Source organism: Ranitomeya imitator, chromosome 9, assembly GCF_032444005.1.
Source record: "Ranitomeya imitator isolate aRanImi1 chromosome 9, aRanImi1.pri, whole genome shotgun sequence".
Lineage (NCBI taxonomy): Eukaryota > Metazoa > Chordata > Amphibia > Anura > Dendrobatidae > Ranitomeya > Ranitomeya imitator.
In genome coordinates this window covers 23558976-23577980 of record NC_091290.1, presented here as the reverse complement: position 1 = coordinate 23577980, position 19005 = coordinate 23558976, and the positions used below count along the sequence as shown (strand labels likewise).

General features: G+C 47.4%; 1 protein-coding gene across 8 annotated transcripts in view; it reads left to right on the top strand.

Moving 5' to 3' along the window:
- The window catches only part of NAV2 (neuron navigator 2), a 417518-nt gene that overhangs the window by 355701 nt on the left and 42812 nt on the right, over positions 1–19005 (top strand). For 4 of the 8 annotated variants that reach the window (XM_069740400.1, XM_069740394.1, XM_069740393.1 and 1 more), the window contains exons 12-16: positions 9543–9681; positions 11930–12215; positions 13267–13945; positions 14544–14996; positions 15265–15330. In XM_069740400.1, coding sequence (XP_069596501.1) covers positions 9543–9681; positions 11930–12215; positions 13267–13945; positions 14544–14996; positions 15265–15330 — 1623 coding nt within the window. Of the gene's footprint in view, positions 1–5574; positions 5775–9542; positions 9682–11929; positions 12216–13266; positions 13946–14543; positions 14997–15264; positions 15331–19005 lie in introns of those variants that run through there. The other 4 variants (XM_069740398.1, XM_069740397.1, XM_069740396.1 and 1 more) reach the window with 3 other exon arrangements.

Genomic DNA, 19005 nt, shown 5'->3' with positions numbered 1-19005 from the left:
TTCACTCACGTTTGTCCCACACAGGCAGGCAATCTGTGTGCCCCAGGCAGACACTGGAAACACCCAGCTGGTCATCTTTTATTCCTGCAATCATTAACCAATTAGCACCCTGAAGATACTGAGTGGCCTAATTCACATAGGACAAACACCTAGGCGATATATATCTGCCTCCAAATACCACACCAGCATGAGTCTTACACTGTGTACATACATTACATTACTGATCCTGTACTGATCCTGAGTTACATCCTGTATTATACCCCAGAGCTGCACTCACTATTCTGCTGGTGCAGTCACTGTGTACATACATTACATTACTGATCCTGAGTTACATCCTGTATTATACTCCAGAGCTGCACTCACTATTCTGCTGGTGCAGTCACTGTGTACATACATTACATTACTGATCCTGAGTTACACCCTGTATTATACCCCAGAGCTGCACTCACTATTCTGCTGGTGCAGTCACTGTGTACATACATTACATTACTGATCCTGAGTTACACCCTGTATTATACCCATGAGCTGCACTCACTATTCTGCTGCTACAGTCACTGTGTACATACATTACTCATTCTGTACTGAACCCGAGTGACGTCACGTGTAAAGCCTTGTTCACATGATGCATTCCCATTGCGTTTTTTTTTTTTGGGGGGGGGGAGGGGTTGCTGCAATTTTCTTAGAAAAATAGCTAAAATCACCACAGTTCTGCCTTGATTTTTGGAGAACCTCAGAAAATAAAAAAAATAAAAACTCGTGAATGTTCACTTTTTCTTTAGAGCTGAAATTTCTCAACGTTCCCTATGGAGCATCTGAAGATGATTTGCTTTCAGGAGTGTCCTCCATTCTCCGGACACTGTACATCTAGAGAGGGTCTTTGTTCCTAATATCCTTAGTGTATTAGCCCAGCCATGTTCTGCGCTGTGAATACCGGCTCCTTGTTCATAAATGCCCCGTTTATGGTTTGTGTAGATGCCCCTGGAATATCCGGATTGTCGGCAGGTCAGCTTCTATCCTGCCAGGACAAGCTCCATTGTCTTTTGTGCTTGTGCCCACGAGACTCGATATAACACTTGTAGAAGAAGTGGCTGATTCACTGCAGCCTCCGTCTAACCTCAAACCTCTATAACAGAGAAGATGATTTCATCAGTCCGGCATTCCCGCTCTCCCACTAGAAATTCATTACCTGCCGTTGCAGAGCTCACTTCCATTCTGGTGCTTGGCGCTGGGAAGCAGCAATAAATCTGTTTCCTTCCAAGCATATATCTGAATGTGTTCCACTGTAGCCCAGTAAAATCATTGGACCGGAGGCGCTGAAGCTATAGACGTTGGCTTCCTCCGCCGCTGTTAGTGCAGCGTTACGTCAGATTCTTGTACGCACTTCATGGAGTCGGGGTAATGCTCAGATCAGCTCCGGATTATACACAGCTGCACAAGCTATAAATGTCCCATCCTAAGCAATACTGATCAACTCTTTACAAGCCTCATCTCATAACTGGTAAAGCAATATGCTGCAAAGCATTCGCTCATATGTGCGCCCTATAGACGATGGCACATTAACAGGGGGTGCAGCCGCACCCCCACCCCCGTGTTCTGCCATAAGGAAGAATTAATTGGCACTGATCCGCTCCCTACTGCTGCACAATCTTGAAGGCTGCTGATCGGTGGTCTCGTGGTATTACCTGGCATCCTAGGAGGTTTGAGGTGCATTTAGACAAGCTGACAAGCCGTGAAAAAACAGCAAAACCTGAGGAATGAGCAAAACTGCTTGTTATTCTGGTGATTGAATCATGTATGGCAGCATAAATATCGTTATCGGCAGCACATTGCCTCATGGAATGGTCCATTGAGACCACTGGCGGACACAGATAGAAGAGGGTCCTGTGGAAGAACAGTATATGTGTCCTTTGCAATCCACTAGCTCCTCATAATTCACAATTCCTCCTGCTTCTAAGTGGAAATGTGGCCCCCTTACCTTTCGGGCCCATGTGCGGCCGCACAGGTTACGCCAGTGATATGTCTGCACCTGATTGAGACGGCACACAAATTACTGATGGGAGCAGAATGACACTGTTCTTTATCAGCAGCACATCCCGCTATCATATGTGATGGCTGCGCAGAACCATGATTTTGATGCTGGTATAAATGATCTAATCACCTGAGAAACGAGCGTGTGTAAACAGGCCAGTAAACGAGCTTGGTATATAGTCGCTAGGCGCTTGTTAACCGGACGAAATTGGTCCATCTGGATAATAATAATCTTTATATAGCGCTAACATATTCCACAGCGCTTTACAGTTTGCACACAATCTAAATTCCCTATCAGTATGTCTTTGGAATGTGGGAGGATACTGGAGTACCCGGAGGAAACCCACGCAAACACGGGGAGGACATACAAACTCCTTGCAGATGTTGTCCTTGATGGGATTTGAACCCAGGGCCCCAGTGCTGCAAGGCTGCAGTGCTAACCACTGAGCCACCTTGTTGCCCTGGATAGACCTTTACAGGGGGTAATGTGCTGCCAATAACAAAGATTTTTATTCTATCTTAAACAATTAAATCATCGGTCATCGGGTGATCATTGATCACCTTTACAGATGAGCGAACCCGGACGTAAAAGTTCAGGGTTTGTACTGGACAGTTAGTGTCCGATGTTAAACTCGGACTTCTTCCGGGCGTGCGTTACAATGTCCAGAGTTCCGGAGTAGGTCCGTTGCACAAAGAGAGAGAGAATTTTTTTCCAGTTCCAAAATTCGGGTCTACTTTTTTTTTTTTCCAGGGGAGTTCAGGTTCTGATTCAAGTTTAGGTACAGTTCTGGTACCCTAACAAGCTTTAGTCCAAAGTTCTGAGTCGGGTGGCAGAACCCGAACTTCCGCGGTCCGCTTGTCCCTAGTCACCTTGTTAGCCTAGTGATCACCGGCTTGTCACTTCGTTCATTGGGTGATCTTTGGTATGATCACAGGCCAATAATCAGGAATAAATGTTCGTCTGAACCAACACTAGATCAGGTTATTCGGTCATCTAGATCGGTATTGCTCATTCTAATGCAGACTATATCTTGATTTAATATTTAGTTTTAGGCGTAAATCTTTTCATCTTCTTTGAAGTATTCTAGGGTTTGCTGTATTAGTTGTGCTTTATATTATGCAGAGTCTGTATCTGTTACAAGTGGCAGATTCACTGATACAGGTGGAAGACGTCACAACGAAGAAGCTATTTACTCTGCGATTTCAGCAAATAGACTCCCTGAGTCCACATGCGAAACAAGTGCAGATATATATACCGTAGTCAGCAACAAAACAAAGTATTTATATATCGGGAACACAGCCAAATCTGGGGGACATTTCTCACTGGGGTAACTGAATTATGTGCTGAGGCGGTTTACATATGTTTCGGTCCTATATATAAATAATGGATATATTATCTATATTCATATGTATATAGATATTGCACAGTATATATTTTTTTGCTGGGTTGTATAGGCAGAAAAAGACAAGTCGTCACATATACTATACTAATTTTTCCTCCACTGGGTGAATAAACCGATGGCTGCTTTTGACTTTTGGGAATGTGTACTCTTGAGATTTAGTACAGCCTGATACTCAGAATCACACAGTATATGCAGCAATTATTCTTTTTTTACTTTTTTCCATAATAGAAAATACATAAAAAACTGATCAGTCATGTAGCTGCACCTATAAATGGAGACCACTCTGCCCCATAGAGCTTACGCTCTACATACGTATTATGCACTACCCAGGGTGGACAGATATCCTGAAATGACAACTCTGGTGTTATACCAAAAAAAACATGGAATAAATGAACTTACTCCTCAGTTTTGTACTACCTGTGTAACATTCTATGCTGCATCTCGCTGGGAATTGTAGTTCGTCAAATCTGCAGATCCCTGATGAGCGTGCAGCTGCTGTCACTCCAGATGATGAGCGTGCAGTTGCCGTTGCTCCAGATGATGAGCGTGCAGTTGCTGTCGCTCCAGATGATGAGCGTGCAGTTGCGATTGCTCCGGGTGATGAGCGAGCAGTTGCTGTCGCTCCAGATGATGAGCATGCAGTTGCCGTCGCTCGGGATGATGAGCGTGCAGTTTTCGTCGCTCCAGATGATGAGCATGCAGTTGCCGTCGCTCGGGATGATGAGCGTGCAGTTGCCGTCGCTCTGGATGATGAGCGTGCAGTTGCCGTCGCTCTGGATGATGAGCTTGCAGTTGCCATCGCTCGGGATGATGAGCGTGCAGTTGCCGTCGCTCTGGATGATGAGCGTGCAGTTGCTGTCGCTCCGGATGATGAGCGTGCAGTTGCCGTCGCTCCAGATGATAAGCGTGCAGTTGCCGTCGCTCCGGATGATGAGCGTGCAGTTGCCGTCGCTCCGGATGATGAGCGTGCAGTTGCTGTCGCTTCGGATGATGAGCGTGCAGTTGCCGTCGCTTCGGATGATGAGCGTGCAGTTGCCGTTGCTCCGGATAATGAGCGTGCAGTTGCCGTTGCTCCGGATGATGAGCATGCAGTTTCCGTTGCCCCAGATGATGAGTGTGCAGTTGCCGTCGCTCTGGATGATAATCGTGCAGTTGCCCTCGCTCCGGATGATGAGCGTGCAGTTGCTGTCGCTCCGGATGATGAGCGTGCAGTTGCCGTCGCTCCGGATGATGAGCGTGCAGTTGCCCTTGCTCCAGATGATGAGCGTGCAGTTGCCGTCGCTCCAGATGATGAGCGTGCAAGCGTGCAGTTGCCGTCGCTCCGGATGATGAGCGTGCAGTTGCTGTCACTCCGGATGATGAGCATGCAGTTGCCGTCGCTCCGGATGATGAGTGTGCAGTTGCCCTTGCTCCAGATGATGAGCGTGCAGTTGCCGTCGCTCCAGATGATGAGCGTGCAGTTGCCGTCGCTCCAGATGATGAGCGTGCAAGCGTGCAGTTGCCGTCGCTCCGGATGATGAGCGTGCAGTTGCCGTCGCTCCGGATGATGAGCGTGCAGTTGCCGTCGCTCCGGATGATGAGCGTGCAGTTGCCGTCGCTCCGGATGATGAGCGTGCAGTTGCCGTCGCTCCAGATGATGAGCGTGCAGTTGCCCTTGCTCCAGATGATGAGCGTGCAGTTGCCGTCGCTCCAGATGATGAGCGTGCAAGCGTGCAGTTGCCGTCGCTCCGGATGATGAGCGTGCAGTTGCCGTCGCTCCGGATGATGAGCGTGCAGTTGCCGTCGCTTCGGATGATGAGCGTGCAGTTGCCCTTGCTCCAGATGATGAGCGTGCAGTTGCCGTCGCTCCAGATGATGAGCGTGCAAGCGTGCAGTTGCCGTCGCTCCGGATGATGAGCGTGCAGTTGCTGTTGCTACACGTGTCATGCACACAGGGGCTGACATTCGTGGGTTTTTTTGGCACCCTACAAGCTCCTATTCAGTTTTTACTTAGTAAAATTCCCAGACCTGAGAGCAGTTTGCTTTCTTTTTTTTTTACTGCTCTGTGTTGGCTGCTGGCACTTTACTGGTTAATGACTTGTGAGATCAGGTTTCCCTGAGACTTCTGAAGTGCAAGGTTTTTTTTTTTTTTTTTTTCCACTGGTGAGACTTCCAGTGATTGTCAGAGCTCCTACATGTGCTCCAGAGACAAAACTTTTGTTAGCCAGGAGGCTATGAGTGTGCTCAGGAATCGCTGTCCTCCATGAAGGTGTCACCGGCCGCCGCTAGTAGCCAGGCTTCCATGTCCGGGATTGTCCAGGGGCGTCAGAACCGAACCATCCAATGGACGGGGAACTGCAGGAGGTGAGTGGGGCAGACAGGGGCCATCTGACATGTATAATACCGATATATCAGGATTTTCTTCGTCTTGTTCTTGGGTGGGGGTGAAGGGTCCACGGACACTCTTTTTCACAACTTGGACCTGTCAGAGTGGCGGCTTCTCCTTGCCAACTTTTTATGACCTTCATAGAAGGTGAAAAGAAACAGCTGGTAGAAAATATCAGGCAAATGAAGGTGTTAATTTAGTTTCTAAAAAAAAAAAAACATAGCACTGCTGTATTCTGGAGTAAATTTTGTATCAGCAGAAGTTACATTGTTGCAATGTAGTAATAATATACATAAAAATAAATAAACCCAGAGCCCCTGTGCTTGCTGAAGGCTCCTTATCTGCTTTCTCTTCATAGAATATTGATAGAAGGGGCTGACAAACATTTTAGGGGAAGATTTAAATCCCCCATTCAGATGACAGAGCAGATCGAGCCTGGCTGGAGGGGGATCTAAGTAATTAATTTTTCGCCTTAATCCTGTTAGTTTGGATTAGTATTATTCCTCCCCTCCCCCTGACTACCTCCTCTTTATCACATCCCCCTGCAGCCATGGCAGCCTCATAGGAAGCATTGTCTTGTACAATTGCCCAGAACTAGTTCTTCCAGCTCCCTGTGTGTAATTAATAGGGTCTGGTGATTCCCAGGGCGTTCACAGGGTCCTGCTGACCGCTGGTGATCTTCCCTGATCTGGGTCAGGCAGGACTGGTTCTGGTGTGGAGGTGGATCCCGGCCGTGTGCTGAGTAATCCAGGCGTGTCTGCCCGGCTCATCTGTGTTGGTTTTAGATTCTCTACTGCTTACGTACATCTATCTTCAGTTAAAGGAGATGTCCACTTGGATATTTTTTTTCTCTGATAATATAAAAAAAATCTATATTTTATTTTGCCTGTTTGGAAGTAGAGAACATGGAGGTTATGGAGATCTTATCTACATTAATGCTACAGTGTAACATCATCGCGAGTACTGGCTGAATCTCAATGGTGCCCCACATTTTCCTGCATTTGTAGGGCCACTTGGATGAGCTTTCACTGCATGTTTCCAGCGACCAATCAGCGACGCTGCAGCGATCCGGATCGTTGTCGGCATCGCTGCAGCGTCGCTAAGTGTGACGGTTAGGAAACCAAGTACAGAGCGTGCCTGTTATCTATCCTCCTCAATAGTGATAAGCGAATAGATTGCAGAACCCTGGTCCAGCAGCCACATCCGTGTCCGGCAGGGAGCTCTGCGGACCTCCTCCTACCTGGCAGCATCCCTGGCGCCTCTTTTCATTAGGTAGCATGTGTGCATCACCCCGCAACGATGATGTTGCTCCAGACCAGCTGATCAGAAGTGGTGTCAGGGATGCCGGTACATAGGAGGAGGTCCGCAGAGCTCTGGTCCGGTGGCCACAGAATACTGGTGTAACCCATGGGCCACGGTCCTGCAAATGTATTCCACTATTCAATACTCCTCTGTGTAAGCTCATGAAACTAAAGGCCCCCAAACACTTTAAAATCAGCTGAACCTGTAGATTTCAGCAGGATCGGCCAAACCTCTGATTAAGGCTACTTTCACACCGGCGTTTTTTTTAATACGTTGCAATGCGTCGTTTAGGGGAAAAAACGCATCCTGCAAAGTTGTTTGCAGGATGCGTTTTTGCCCCATAGAGTTACATTACCGACGCATTGCGACGTATTGACACACGTCGCCAACCCGGTTGCGCCGTGTTGTGGTGGACCGTCGGGAACAAAAAACGTTAAATGTAACGTTTTTTTGCAGCAGACGGACCGCTTTTTCCGACCGCGCATGCGCGGCAGGAACTCCGCCCCCACCTCACAATGGGGCAGCGGATGCGCCGGAGAAATGCATCCGCTGCACCCGTTGTGCGGCACAACAAACGCTAGTGTCGGAATCTCGGCCCGTCGCATTGCGGAATCCGAGGCTAGTGTGAAAGTAGCCTAAGGGGGGCCCTCCAGACTTGGACGATGGAGGAGAGATGGATCGGTCCGTGTGAACACTCCAACACTCGATCCCTTTTTCTCTCCAGCTGCTGATAGATGTATCTGGAGGGTACAGGGAGTCTTCTCTCTATAAATTCTTGGCTGAGACTAGCTTTTTTTTGTATGGTGGAGTTGAGAGAGATGGCTGATGGTGAAGAGTCATCTCACAGGTGCATTACCCACATAATGTAGCATGGCTGTTCTAATATAATGGGGGTGGTGGAGGGGTTCGTCAGTGACCACTCACTTCATTTACATGTAAAATCTGGTTGTCGCCATTAAAAGAACATTTATTGCTGCATCCTGTCAGGGTTGAACACCGATTCTTTGCTACGGAAAAGCACTTCTAAATACTCTCCAAAATACATATATGGAAAAGAAATTGATTGCATGCTTGATTTTTTTTTTTTTCCCTAGTTCACGGTTTCCAACCCGTAGCTTTCTAGCAGCTGCAAAACTACAACTCCTAACTGCTGCCACAGTATGCAGGGAATTGTAGTTGCATTGCAGCTAGAAAGGCACAAGTAGGACACTGAAGTTTGGTTTGTTTTGGCTAGAGTGTGGATGGGCTGCATTGCCCAGGATTTGCCCCTGTTTTGGCCCAGCTTGTCTCTGACTGTATTATTAGCAATTTTGGCCTCTGAGTCGGATCCATGACTGTGTTTCTGGGTCATTTGCACTGCCCACACTGGCAGCAAAGCCGACAGTGCACATAGATGTGAGCGTTCCAGAGAATGTAGAGTATAAACAGGGCAGTGCCCAAAATAGTGCGGCTGGAATGTGAGATTAGGGTCTGGTGGATGGGAGCGCAGGGACGGCTTTCTTTCTCCGGTTCAGTACCAGATCCTTGGTATGAGGGAGCGTGTGCGAGGTCTGGTGGATGGGAGCGCAGGGACGGCTTTCTCTCTCCGGTTCAGTCCTTGGTATGAGGGAGCGGGGTCTGGGGATGGGAGCGCAGGGACGGTTTTCTCTCTCTTGTTCAGTCCTTGGTATGAGGGAGTGTGTGCGGAGCCTGGCGGATGGGACGACAGGGATGGCTTTCTCTCTCTTATTCAGTCCTTGGTATGAGGGAGCAGGGTTAGGGGATGGGAGCGCAGGGATGGCTTTCTCTCTCTTATTCAGTCCTTGGTATGAGGGAGTGTGTGTGGAGCCTGGTGGATGGGAGCGCAGGGACGGCTTTCTCTCTCTTGTTCAGTCCTTGGTATGAGGGAGTGTGTGCGGCGTCTGGTGGATGGGAGCGCAGGGACGGCTTTCTCTCTCTTGTTCAGTCCTTGGTGTGAGGGAGTGTGTGCGGCGTCTGGTGGATGGGAGCGCAGGGACGGTTTTCTCTGGTTCAGTACCAGATCTTTGGTATGAGGGAGCGTGTGTGGAGTCTGGTGAATGGAAGCGCAGGGATGGCTTTCTCTCTGGTTCAGTACCAGATCCTTGGTATATAGGAGCATGTACAGGGTCTGGGATCTAGTGATCACCCTGGCAGGTACAAACAAAGACCATTCTACGTCTTTACCACAATGTGACCCTCATTTGGTTGCTTTTTGATATCGGGAGTCATCATGAATTCTTTAAATATAATGCACTTTTGAAAGCCTACCTCCTCCAGGTTTGGATACCATGCTTGGTGCCCTGCAAATAGACATTTCTTCATGACTGTATGCTTGGTCAGTGAATTCGATTGCTCTCTGTTATCAGCCCTGGAACACTGGGCAGAAGCTTCCTGCAGCGTTCTTCCATGACTTGTCTGGTCTCATCCGATCTTGTCTCTTGCAGTTGGGATGACAGTAGTTCTGTGAGCAGCGGGATCAGCGACACCATTGACAACCTGAGCACGGACGACATTAACACCAGCTCCTCTATCAGCTCGTACGCCAACACGCCTGCGTCCTCACGGAAGAACCTGGATGTGCAGGTATGACGGTCCACAAGGGCTGCCATCTTGTTATAAGTACATTAGGGGGATCCATCATTTCTGGAGAACTCCTTATACTACTTTAATGCAGGGCATGAACTGAATTTGCAAAATGTGTGTGTAGCGTGAAAATCCCGATTATTCCCTGACCCTCTGCTCTTGGATGATGTGGATCTGTAAGTCATTGTTCCAGGAGTTCACACTTCATCTCTAAATCCCCATTGACCCGGGCGGATAGAAATCTGTTGTTTTTGTTCTCCTCCCTGAGATTTTCGCTTTCTGCTTCTCTTGGAGCCGGTTTTCAGCTTTTTTTTTTTTTTGTGGATAATTTATCCTCTCGTGTCAGGGTGGATTCTGTGTGTCGCTGTGATGTGTCCCTGCACTGAAAATAAGGCAATGACCTAATAATCGGGGGAGTGAGAATCCTTACATGATCCTCTAACCCTGTCGTGGATTATTTCCACCTTGTGCCTGAACTTTATCCCTCACTCCCCATAAGGCGTAAAGCCCCTTGTCCCCCACATTTAGGATGGGTACATGTGGCATCCCTCACATCTTCCAAACTACTCCTAATCATACAGTAGTGCCCGTCAGTAGTCTGCCCTGCGCCAGACGCATTGCTGGGGCCGAGGGGCGTTCATTGCTGCCAGCCACATTGTGCTTCCCATAATTTCAGGCTGAGTCTAGATTGCGGTCTGTAGGTTGCACTTCTCTGCGGCGGTGATGATGGTGGGTGTTTGTGTGTAAGCACGCTGGTATTTCAGGGCGGGTTTTCTTATTACAGACTGTTGTGCAAACAGATCTGGCTTCTTCTGTGATGTGTCAGGGCATCTGCTTTCATTATCAGCTAAAAACAGGCGTAAATTTATAAATGATGTAAAAACTGCAGGAACAAGGTTGTTGGATCTCTGCCTTGGGCTCTGGTGCTGTATCTTTACCAGTGATGATGAATCTGTAGGATCCGGCAATAATTAGCACAACTTTAGTGCGCAGAAAGGGTCAGGAGCCAGGCTAACGGCCTCATACACACTAGATAAAAGCTGTCCTCATGATGTGTATCGGGGACTTCTAACAGATGACGGTGGGGGACACAATGATTGGGCACCTGGAAATTCAATGTTTAACACTTTTGATTTCAGTGGAAAAAGCCGCCGCCCGAGGCTTCTGGCAGCGGCTTTATCCTCTCTCCTCATTTACATGAACGAATGGCTGAACTGCGAGTTAATATATGCGAGAGATGGCTGCCCACCAAGTGGCCATACAGCTGACAACCCCATTCATTCTCACCTCACCCTTTCCCTTTAAGATTACTTCTGCTCCATAGAAAAAGATATCTGTCACCAGGATCTGCACAGACTCTCAGGTGTTGATCTTCGTAGTTACCTTGTGTTAGCTGCTCTATGTCCCGGGGGTAGAGTTGTCATATTCATATAATTGGCTGTATCGCAGGAGCCTGTTTACAGAATCAGCCATACAACTGACTTCCCTTAATGAGAATGTACTGGAGAATCAGTGCTGCACTGTAAAGTAATGATGTGAGAAGAATGCAGACGTGACCCTTGCATAGAGAAGGACACATATATATCACTGCTAGAGACCTTAATTCTTCCACTGAAGGATCGGTCTGTCTCTCAGGGGTCTGGTCCATGGGCTTTTTTGGTTACAGTACACACTGAGACGTATAATTTACAGAAAAGGACCCCTCACTCATACCTAATACGATTCTCATCTGATTTTCATCCCACATGCAACCTAATAATCGCCCCTACTCCTGATAATCTCCCCCGCATTATAAAATCCCAGGTAATGCTCACCCCGTCCTTCGGAAATCCCACATGATTTTTATTTAACCCCACATGTTTGATTTCTATCTGATCATCTCATGCCACCTGTCATAATATCTAGGCTTTATATTGTATATGATTTATAGATTATGCGGAGGGGTTTGCTCATTATCCCATTACACATATAGTCGTGTAGTGCTTCCTATCGCCTGCGGAGGCGCTGCAGGGAAATTGAACACTTGCTGTCCGTTTCACCCATCCGATCACTAGGGATCCCAGCAGAGGGATGACCTATTATATACTTATAGTAATGAGACCCTTCCAAAAATATTGGATTGTACGAGGGGCAGTACTTTACGGTGTGAAGCCCTTCTGCACCCGATTCTCGGGCCACCGTGTATTGATTGCATTGAGTAGAGATTGTCATTGTCACTTTTGAACCAATTTCAATATCTTCTTTAAAGACTGACACAGAAAAACACTTACAGATTGACCGTAACTCCCTCTGGTCCGGCGATGACTTGAAGAGGTCAGATGGCATCTCGGACAGCGGCATGAAGATGGAGTCTGGGTGTAAATGGAGGAAGAACCCCTCTGACCTGTCCGACGAGTCCGACAAAAGCACATCCGGAAGGAAGAACACAGTCATATCACAAACTGGGTCCTGGAGGCGAGGAATGACTGCTCAAGTGGGGATCACAAGCCCTCGCACCAAGACCACCACGGGGGCGCTGAAAACACCTGGGACTGGTAAGATGACCCAGAACCACAACACCAGAGTTTTATCATGTCATCAGCCCATTACGGAGTTCAGAATAGGGTGTGCCAATCCCTGTTCCTTAATTATTAGTTTCTTTGCTACTTAAAGGGGAGGTTCACCTATTACACAGTTATATTTTTCTACAAGGATATTGCACATACAGCAGTCTTGTAGTATAGTTATAATATTTACATCATAGTTTTATATGAAAAAAAGACTTTGGTTGTTTGATCATTAGTTGCAGCCTGTTTTGAACTCCAGAGCAGCATTTTTAATGCTGCAGAGCTTACAGAGGACCTGTCAGTTGTTTAAAAAAATTGATTTACCTTGTAAAAATCACTACGCCTTTCTGATTCAGTTGCTCTTTTACGTTTTTTTGCTCTGTATCACTCCATTGCAGAGAAATTCACATTTGAGGTTTTCGGAGCTCAGTATGTGAAATCTCTGCTTGCAGACCAAGCGGGCATTTCTTCAGAGTCTTCTTTGGAGGGCGTGTGCCAAGCTGTGATTGACAGTCTGGAAGAGAGGGATGAATGCACTCGGCCTCCAGAGAAGAATCTGAAAAAAAACGCCCAGTTGAACTACAAGCAGAGATTTCACATGTTGTGCTCCCAAAGCAACAAATGTGAATATCTCTGCAATGGAGTGACACAGAGCAAAACGGAAAAAAGCTGCATAATTAGGGGTAGCTCAGGGATTTTTACTAGGTATTAAAAAATATATATATTTTGAAATAAGTGACAGGTCCCCTTTAAATCTTTCAACATCCTCTACTTCTTCAGTGTCTGCGTGTAGCCTAGTATGCGAATTTGCATTCTGGGAAGTGCCTGAAAAATTAAACTCCCCCTGCATAATAGGAGTTCAGCTAAGTTGTTAGAGAATTGCCTGTCTACAAACTTGCTGACCGTTTCCACGGACAAGTAGCGGAATTGTAATTGCGTCTCTGGCGTAAAATGCAGACTGATATCTAGTGTCATTGCTCAGTCAACTCCCCTGGATTATGAAGTGGTAACTTATATTATTTTTGTTGCCTTTTCACAGGAAAAACAGACGATGCAAAAGTATCTGAGAAAGGAAGACTGTCTCCAAAGTCAGCACAGGTGAAACGTTCGCCGTCAGATGCGGGCCGCAGCAGCGGCGACGAGACCAAGAAATCCCTAAGCAATTCCTCACGGACAATCACTGCCAACACTAATACCTTTGGGTTTAAGAAACCGGGGAGCTCAGTGGTTGGCATGCCGATCATCACAACAAGCGGGGCAACCATCACCAGTGGCTCCGCCACCTTGGGTAAAATGCCAAAGTCTTCCGGACTCATCGGCCGGTCCTCGAACCGTAAGGCCAGTGTGGATGGATCGCACAATGATGATGGATACCTACAGCTCAGTGCCAGGACCAACCTCCAGTACCGCAGTTTACCACGTCCTAGCAAGTCGCGGAGCGGAACCGGTAACCGGTCCAGCACCAGTAGCATTGACTCTAACATCAGCAGCAAGTCAGCAGGCCTCCCTGTCCCCAAACTGACCAGCAAGATGACTCTTAATAACTCTGTGTCTGGACTGATGAACCAAACAGACCGTGAGAAAGGAATTTCATCCGACAACGAGAGCATCGCCTCCGGTAACTCCATCAAAATGAACCCGGCGTCACAAGGTGGCCCGAACGGGACTCGCCAGCAAGGAACCAAATACCCCGATGTGTCATCACCAACCCTGCGCAGGTAAGAGGTGTAGTGCAAAATGTGTCATGGCAGCCACAAGAAAGTCACTGCCTCCCCATGCTCCTAACTTTGTGCTGCTGTTAAGCTTGCTCCCACAACATAATGACCCCTTAATTATCTGCATTTGCCCCCTTTTACCATGAAACTGCCCCTTGTCCTAACATTAACACGTGTGCAGCTTGTCCCCTCCTCCAAGGGCAGTACAATCTTTACCTGAAATACAGGAGACAAACAGTGGCATTTCAGAAGTTGTTTTTTTTTTTAAGTTGGTCTTGTAGAAAGTCAAACAAACTTCGAGTTGCATAGTGGCAAAGAGAATATCTAACCATATATGTGAGCTTCAACAAGATCTGGTAAAATGCTCTGTGCTGCTGTGGACATTGTCAGTAGATGTATTGGCATTAATTGGCTGCATCTTTATAGATGTCTTTTATTTTCCCCCTATGACATAAGAGGGCACAAGTGTGAAAAATGAGCAAATATTTGTGTTAATGTTTGCATTGATTAGTGGCAACGTGTTGTAAACCGGTTTCCACATAAAAAGCAAGAAATGAGAAGGCACTAATACATTTTGATGAATGTGTCATTCCCGTTTTAGGCTTTTTGGCGGAAAGCCGAACAAACAAGGACCCAGCACCACCTCAGAAAACATGAAAAACTCCATGATAATTTCCAACCCCCACGCCACCATGAATTCCCAGGCCCACCCAGACTCCCCCTCCGGGAGCGGTATACTGAGCAGCGGAGGTAGTAGCCCCCTGTATGGTAAAAATATGGATCTGAACCCTTCTCCGCTGGCCTCCAGCCCCGGATCCGCTCACTCCGCACCTTCCAATAGCCTGACCTGGGGCACGAACGCCAGCAGCTCCTCTGCGGTCAGTAAGGACGGTCTGGGCTACCAGTCGGTCAGCAGCCTGCACACCAGCTGCGAGTCCATTGACATATCCCTCAGCAGTAACAACTCACCGAGCGCCATGACGGCCTCTCCACGGGACGACTCCATGTCTGGCTTTGTCAGAACAAACAGTGTGAAGACCACCATGTCCGAGAGGTGAGTGACCCCTAAATAGGAATGTTCACATTCACTGACAGCAAGCGAGGGTCTTAAAAATGATGAAAAATTACAACATAAAGCATATCAGTAAGTCGCAGAATATTTTTTAATAATTATGTATTTCTACAAAGGCCATTTAACTCTTTGCTGTAGTAAGTGCAATTGCACATATCGCGCTTTTCTTTAGTTGATCCCTTTTATTAATTTACTAATAATGTTTTTGTTTTGTTTTTTCCCTCTATGATCTGTTCCCCCGTTTCTGTAGCCCTCTCTCCTCCCCCGGTGCTAGTCCTAAATTCAGCAGAAATACTCTCCCCCGGAAGCAGGACAGGTAACGGTGTCTGTCATGGCTGCCGTCAGCCTGAGTGTTCATCACCTGCCGCCTGCACTGTTCCTGCTCTCATCCCTGGGCCGCCATTACACTCGGAGGCCTTTTTGCTTGATTTTTTTCTTTCTTTGTGGCATGCGGCTTCTTCCCCCCTGTCCCTCAGCTTGTCATCACGTCTTTTGTCTTTCGTCATTCTCGCGCTTTGTGATAAGCGTTCGTCCTCTACAAGCTTTTTTTTGTGTCTGCATCGTGACTTGTGTTTGGTAAAATAATCTGAATATCAGCTGACGGTGACCCAACATTTTCCCCTAAAAATCCGCAGTCATTTCATACTTTTGGTTATGTTGTCAAATGCATCTGCGAAAGTTGGGTGACAACCAATATGGCTGCCCAGATGGGATTGTAAGGTTGTCAGACTTTGGATAGGATTAGATCAATGCAGAATTAGGCCACAATGTCTTTTCTGGACTCTAGGAAAGTTGGATGACGACCCAATATTGGAGGCTTAATAGTGGCTATATTGGATGTCACCCGTCCGTCCCAAAAAGTAATCAGGCTAAGATGCTGAATGTAACTACTGACAACTTGGCAGAAAAGGAGGAAATACAGATTTTTTTTTAGATTACTTTTAAAATCGATATACGGTATATGATAATTGATAATAAACTCGTGTTATTGCTGCAAGGATTCAGTGGGAATATCCATGACAATCTGGTCCTGGGTACTGGCCGTCTGTAGTCTGCATCCTACTCCCAGTCTATAGATCTCCCCAGCAGCTCAAAAATCCAGTTCAAAAGCCGCCCCCATATACAGTAGATAGCCGACCGTCCTCTCCCGACTCCGGTATACACAGCAACATTCTCCTGGGCTGAGCGCTGCTGGGTTTTCTATGGGAGAGCCACTGTCAGATTCGGGATCCTTATCTCCCCCGACATCATCTGTAAGGGGAGCATCAGGAGGCCCCCAAGCACATTACACTGGCAGCTGAGGATTGATGTCTACGAGGCCCCTAAACTAGAGAATAGATGTTTATGCTTTGCCTTACATATCCTGGAAATAAAGTAAATTAGCAATTTTTTTTAGATTTTATTTTTTGTATGTTTTGAAATTGCATCAAATTACATGCAAAATGTAATAATTGCCGCACTGCCGGCAGTGAACTGGGGCTGGACGGAAGCCAAGTCGTGCGTCATCCTGCCTTACAGTTAGAGAAAATCTAGGTTACATGAGGTGCGCTCCAAGATTAATTGCCCCAGGTAATTGGGCAGCTATATAATGAACGCTGCCGAGTCCCTGCATGTTCCCAGCCAGGGTGCAGCGCTTTATTCTGGAACCCAGCAACTAAGAGGTGTCTGTACCTGCCCTGCGATGTCGCCGTACACCGAGCATATAAATATGTACACCCTGATCCTCGGTGATTGGGCTCGGTGCCTTCCTTTTTCATCAGATACTACATATTGCGCTCCCCCCAATTCATGCCCTCTTCTTGTATATGACCTCATTGATGGCGGATCTGTCAGACGGCCTCTTGTTCACTTACAATGTGGCATCCCTTTTGGTGGACATTAGTCTTAGATTTGCGGATGTGTGATGGACACCAACATCAACAACATGTCTCCTAATCCTAAATGTATGGTGATTGGAGGTCCAGCTGCTGGGGAGACCCCAAAGTCCCCTGGGTGCACAGAGCGGTAGTGACGTGTGACCACACAGCAGTCGGACCCCCAGTGTTCATACACTTAAGGTACCTTCACACATAACGATATCGTTGCAACGTCACGCTTTTTTGTGACGTAGCAACGATCCCGCTAACGATATCTTTATGTGTTACAGCGAACAACGATCAGGCCCCTGCTGGGAGATCGTTGGTCGTGGGGAATGATTAGGTCGCTGATCACCCCGCTGTCATCGCTAGATCGGCGTGTGTGATGCCGATCTAGCGATGTGTTCATGTGTTCACTGGTAACCAGGGTAAATATCGGGTTACTAAGTGCAGGGCCGCGCTTAGTAACCCGATATTTACCCTGGTTACCATTGTAAAAGTAAAAAAAAAAACACTACATACTCACATTCTGATGTCTGTCACGTCCCCCGGCGTCAGCTTCCCTGCACTGTGGCAGCGCCGGCCGGCCGTAAAGCAGAGCACAGCGGTGACGTCACCGCTCTGCTTTACGGCCGGCGCTTTACACCGTGCAGAGAAGCTGACGCCGGGGGACGTGACAGACATCAGAATGTAAGTATGTAGTTTTTTTTTTTTTTTACTTTTACAATAGTAACCAGGGTAAATATCGGGTTACTAAGCGCGGCCCTGCGCTTAGTAACCCGATGTTTACCCTGGTTACCCGGGGACTTCAGCATCGGTGAAGACCGTTTCAACGATGCCGAAGTCTTTCCCCGGATCGTTGGTCGCTGGAGAGCTGCCTGTGTGACAGCTCCCCAGCGACCACACAACGACTTACCAACGATCACGGCCAGGTCGTATCGCTGATCGTGATTGTTTGTAAATCGTTTAGTGTAACGGTACCTTTACCGCCGTATCCATCAGATAGGGGATACATGCTGTTTATAAGGCAGCCCTATTTAATTCATTCAGTTCTCACAATGCACAAACTGAACAGCCCCAAGAAAAGACAATGGACGAGTTCAGCTCTGCTACATTTGTAGACTGATCCACAAAAAGCTGAAGGGCCTCCCTATCGATGAGTGTCCTGTGTGTCGTCCCCTTATGGTAACCGTTCTCCTTTGTGCACATCCATGTCTGATCCCGCACATTGCAAGCTCCTCGTGTCCACGTAATCTGCACGTCTGTGTGCACGTCTTCCGATGTGTGCAGCCGGCTCCGTCTGTCCGTCTTTCTCCCCGCGAGCTTCTTCCTCCCTCTGAAGTCTTCTCTCCTCCTTTGCCTTTGCTGCAGTGATCCTCATCTTGATAGAAACACTTTACCTAAGAAAGGATTCAGGTATCGTCTCAGCGGCGCCTGCTTTGTAGTGTTGTGCTTTCTCCATGTTGGCTGTGGGGTCTGCGTGTGACCCGATGTTACTGGTTCTTTTTGTTCCATCTTACTTTTGCTTTGTGTGTTCTGCATGGTAGGACTTGACCGTGTGTCCTGTATGGTATCATTAAAGGGAATTTGCCACCAGAACCCAGAACCCTTTTAAATGGGACTAGCAATGAATGGCGACTCCAGTAATCCTTCGTAGATTGGCTAAGGCTTCTGTTCGGTGTAATCACCGCTTCGAGTGGGTCCAGCAGCAATCTGTTGACAAAGTTGTGCAGACACCACAGTTCTGTCTATGCAGAGCAGACTACAGTCACAATCCCAGACGCACAGTCTGAGCAGCATTTGTCTGCGTAAATCCACTGAAACTCAAGCTTCAGATAAGTGTTAGACTGCAGCTGACCCCTGTATACTGCTGAGGGGGGAGGAACGGCCACAATATAAGATGCGTTTTATTATAGTCTCCTTAATAGCACGTAGGACATTGTTCACCTTTCATCACCATGTTACAGTTTATAGAAAAAGAATAGCGAGTGCAGCTCTGGAGTATAATACAGGACATAACACAGATACACAGTGACTTAAAAATGTATTTTCTATGTAAAGTGTAATATGGTTTGCTGGGTTTGCTTTGACGGGCTTTCTGGGTTGAATTTCACGGTGTTTGCTTTACAATGACC